Source organism: Ictalurus punctatus, chromosome 9 (assembly GCF_001660625.3).
Source record: "Ictalurus punctatus breed USDA103 chromosome 9, Coco_2.0, whole genome shotgun sequence".
Classification (NCBI taxonomy): Eukaryota; Metazoa; Chordata; class Actinopteri; order Siluriformes; family Ictaluridae; genus Ictalurus; species Ictalurus punctatus.
The window spans coordinates 4,794,511-4,797,500 of NC_030424.2; the positions used below are offsets into that span (position 1 = coordinate 4,794,511).

The window sequence follows — 2,990 nt, forward strand, 5'->3', positions numbered from 1 at the left end:
CAGTGTATGTATATACCATTTACTGCGTTTTTTAAAATCAACTTGCCTATTTAAAGTAGCATAACCCCACACAAAAACGAGGGCCTGGCAACCAGGTCTGCAGCGGTTGTAAACCCCCTAAAATGATTGGTTGAAAACATTTCTGCTGCGATTGGTCGGAATAAATATATGCGGTGTCTTGTAAGTTGATTGGCTAATGCAGACCATGAGGATTCCTTGCATTCAGTGTTATGACGTATTTCCTTTTTGAAACAGTGCGGCTTTCACGTTTCCAGCATTAATTATTACATTCATCAGGACAGTGAGAGAGAGAGAGAGAGAGAGAGAGAGAGAGAGAAACTTGTTCATCAGGTTTCTCTATTATCCTTATATTTATATAAGAAACGGATATCATTTATATTGGAATATATGTAAAACAGGGTTTCTTATCTTTGTAGTTGTGAATTCATGACAAAGCATACCTTTTGAAGCCACAATCAGTTTGCTAGAAGGGCTTGCAGGTATTCTTACATATCTGATAAAAGTCACTGGTGATCATATATTTGGTAGAGATGGTCAAATTTCAGTATAGTACACAAAGTTTTCTGTAATACAGAAAGTTTTGGGACGGAAATTCCTTCATCAGCTGTGCTTCTGAGCCTGTAGCGAAATATATAGATATTCAAGATCATGGTCTAAACCCCAGTCCTACTATCTTACCAGTGAGAAACACTTTCATACCACTAAAAACCACCCTGCCAATAAAAAAAAAAAATGTAAATGGCATAACTTGGAAGACTGAAAGAGGAAAGAGGGGAGTACAGACAGGAGAGGACATTTACAAAAGTTGCAGAGACAGGTATGGTGATAGGCATTTAAAAAAAAAGAAAGAAAGAAGAAGAAACAATTTCCAGTTGTACAGTTTTGAATGTTAAGATTTGCATTGTTGAATTATGATAAATTATTAATGAACTATTATTTTTTAAATGCCATACCTGCGTTGTCTAAAAAAGATTTTTCATATTCGTGCATATTACTAACAATATAAATGATTAAAATATATTCATTAAATTACTACCATCTATCCTGATTTTTAGAGTAAAGAAATTTAAGAATATCATATGAAAAAGTAGCTACAGTGAGATAAACAGCAGTTCTAAGAAGTGGCATTCTACCTGTGTTTGGTATTTCTTCAATAGAATAAGGGAGATTTTAAGCTTTAAAGGCATCATGTTATATACATTTAAAATTGGTAAAACTGACAGAAAATCTAATATTTTACAATTTTTACAATATTACACAATATGTCATGTGTAGTTTCGCTGTATACGAAAGCCTAAATTGACACCTGGCTGCTCCTGTAGTAGCGTTTTCACTGCACGGCATTTGGCGACAGCAGTTGGAATGCAGGGTCATAATTCTTGAATGATCTGGATTGATGCATCTATTTAAAAGGCAATGATTATTCCATCCATCCATCCATTTTCTATACCGCTTATCCTACAGGGTCGCGAGGAACCCGGAGCCTATCCCAGGCAGCATTTAGCACAAGGCGGGGTACACCCTGGATGGCGTGCCAAGGCACAATCACACACCCATTCATACACTAAGGACACTTTGGACATGCCAGTCACCCTACCGTGCTTGTCTTGGACTGTGGGAGGAAACCCGAGTGCCTGGAGGAAACCCCCGCAGTGCAGGGAGAACATGCAAACTCCACACACACAGGGCTGGGTCAGGAATCGAACCCCCAGCCCTGGAGGTATGAGGCGAACATGCTAACCACCCTGACACCAAAAATAGTCCTTCTCTACGTCATCATAATTCGCAAATTAACGGTAGGCCTACCCCAGATTCTGAACAAAGTTAGTCAAATATCAACTGGAGGATACTAAACCGAATCGTATTATATCATATCTTACCAGATTCAGTTGTAACATCAAATATTGAATCATTGCCTTGTGATTTGAAATTGTATTGTATCGAAGCAGATTCAGTAGTTACATCAAATATCGAATCGTTGTTTTAAGAATTTAATTTATAGCCTATCATATCGTGTAGAAGCTTGGGCTTGGTTGAATTATTTCACATGATTATTTGCGTGTGAAGATGATAGATTTCAGATGATACATTTTCAAGCCTTTATGTTGTTATGTATGTTTGTTTTTTTTAAAAGCACCCTAAAATAAAAATAACCACTAAAATATTTGCATAAATCATTCTTTGTACATTCTGACAATTCATACTCTAATAAAAATGAGCCACTTGATGTAACATGCTCTCATGTGACTCCCCTGCTCTCCTTTGCTCTTAAGCTTTCAATTCCATTGTGTGCAAAACATTGCTGAATAAAGAGAGCACTAAAAAAACAAAACCCTTCCTCGGTCACCACCCTGCCTGGGCTTCATGTTTACACGCCGAAGTTTGCGCATGCGCGTTGTATGATGACAGTTCCATAGCAACCACTGAGGATAACATGGTGAGTGGCTAATCCATCTTTTTAACGTTTATTAAAGTGATACAGTATTACTGAAGCTTAAAAGTAACTGGGTCACCTTACAACAAAACGAAAAGCCTGAAGTTGTGTTATTGCGACAAAATTAGTCAAATAAACCAGTTCATCTAACGTCATAGATTTTGCCTAGCTAATAGACGTTAGCTTGAGATATTTTTGAGGATTGTAGCTAGATATTTTACAAAATCATGTCCAAATGAGAGGAAATACCAAGAAAAGGACCAACAGGATTGGACTGCCAACATGTTAACTTAGTATTAAGTGGGCATAATGTGGACAGAGTAGTGAGCCAAGTTGCAAAAGTTTTCTGGGTACACACAGACTCCTCACGGGGTTTTCCTTCTCTCTGCAGGCAAAATCAACAACTATTAAAGAGGCTTTGGCGAAATGGGTAAGGAATAATCAGTGTCTGCCCTTATAACATGATTTATTTTATTTTTTTATCATTCTTATTCAGCATATATTTGAAGAGATGTTAGTGCACCTTGGTTGGTTT

The 2,990-nt window shown here is 37.3% G+C and overlaps 1 protein-coding gene across 1 annotated transcript in view; it reads left to right on the forward strand.

Annotated features, from left to right (window-relative positions):
• Window positions 1-2,419: 2,419 nt before the first annotated feature.
• Window positions 2,420-2,990, forward strand: part of dnal1 (dynein, axonemal, light chain 1) — a 6,825-nt gene continuing 6,254 nt past the window's right edge. Inside the window, 2 exon segments of the mRNA NM_001200377.1 lie at window positions 2,420-2,458; window positions 2,847-2,885. Coding sequence (NP_001187306.1) covers window positions 2,456-2,458; window positions 2,847-2,885 — 42 coding nt within the window. The 5' untranslated portion in view covers window positions 2,420-2,455.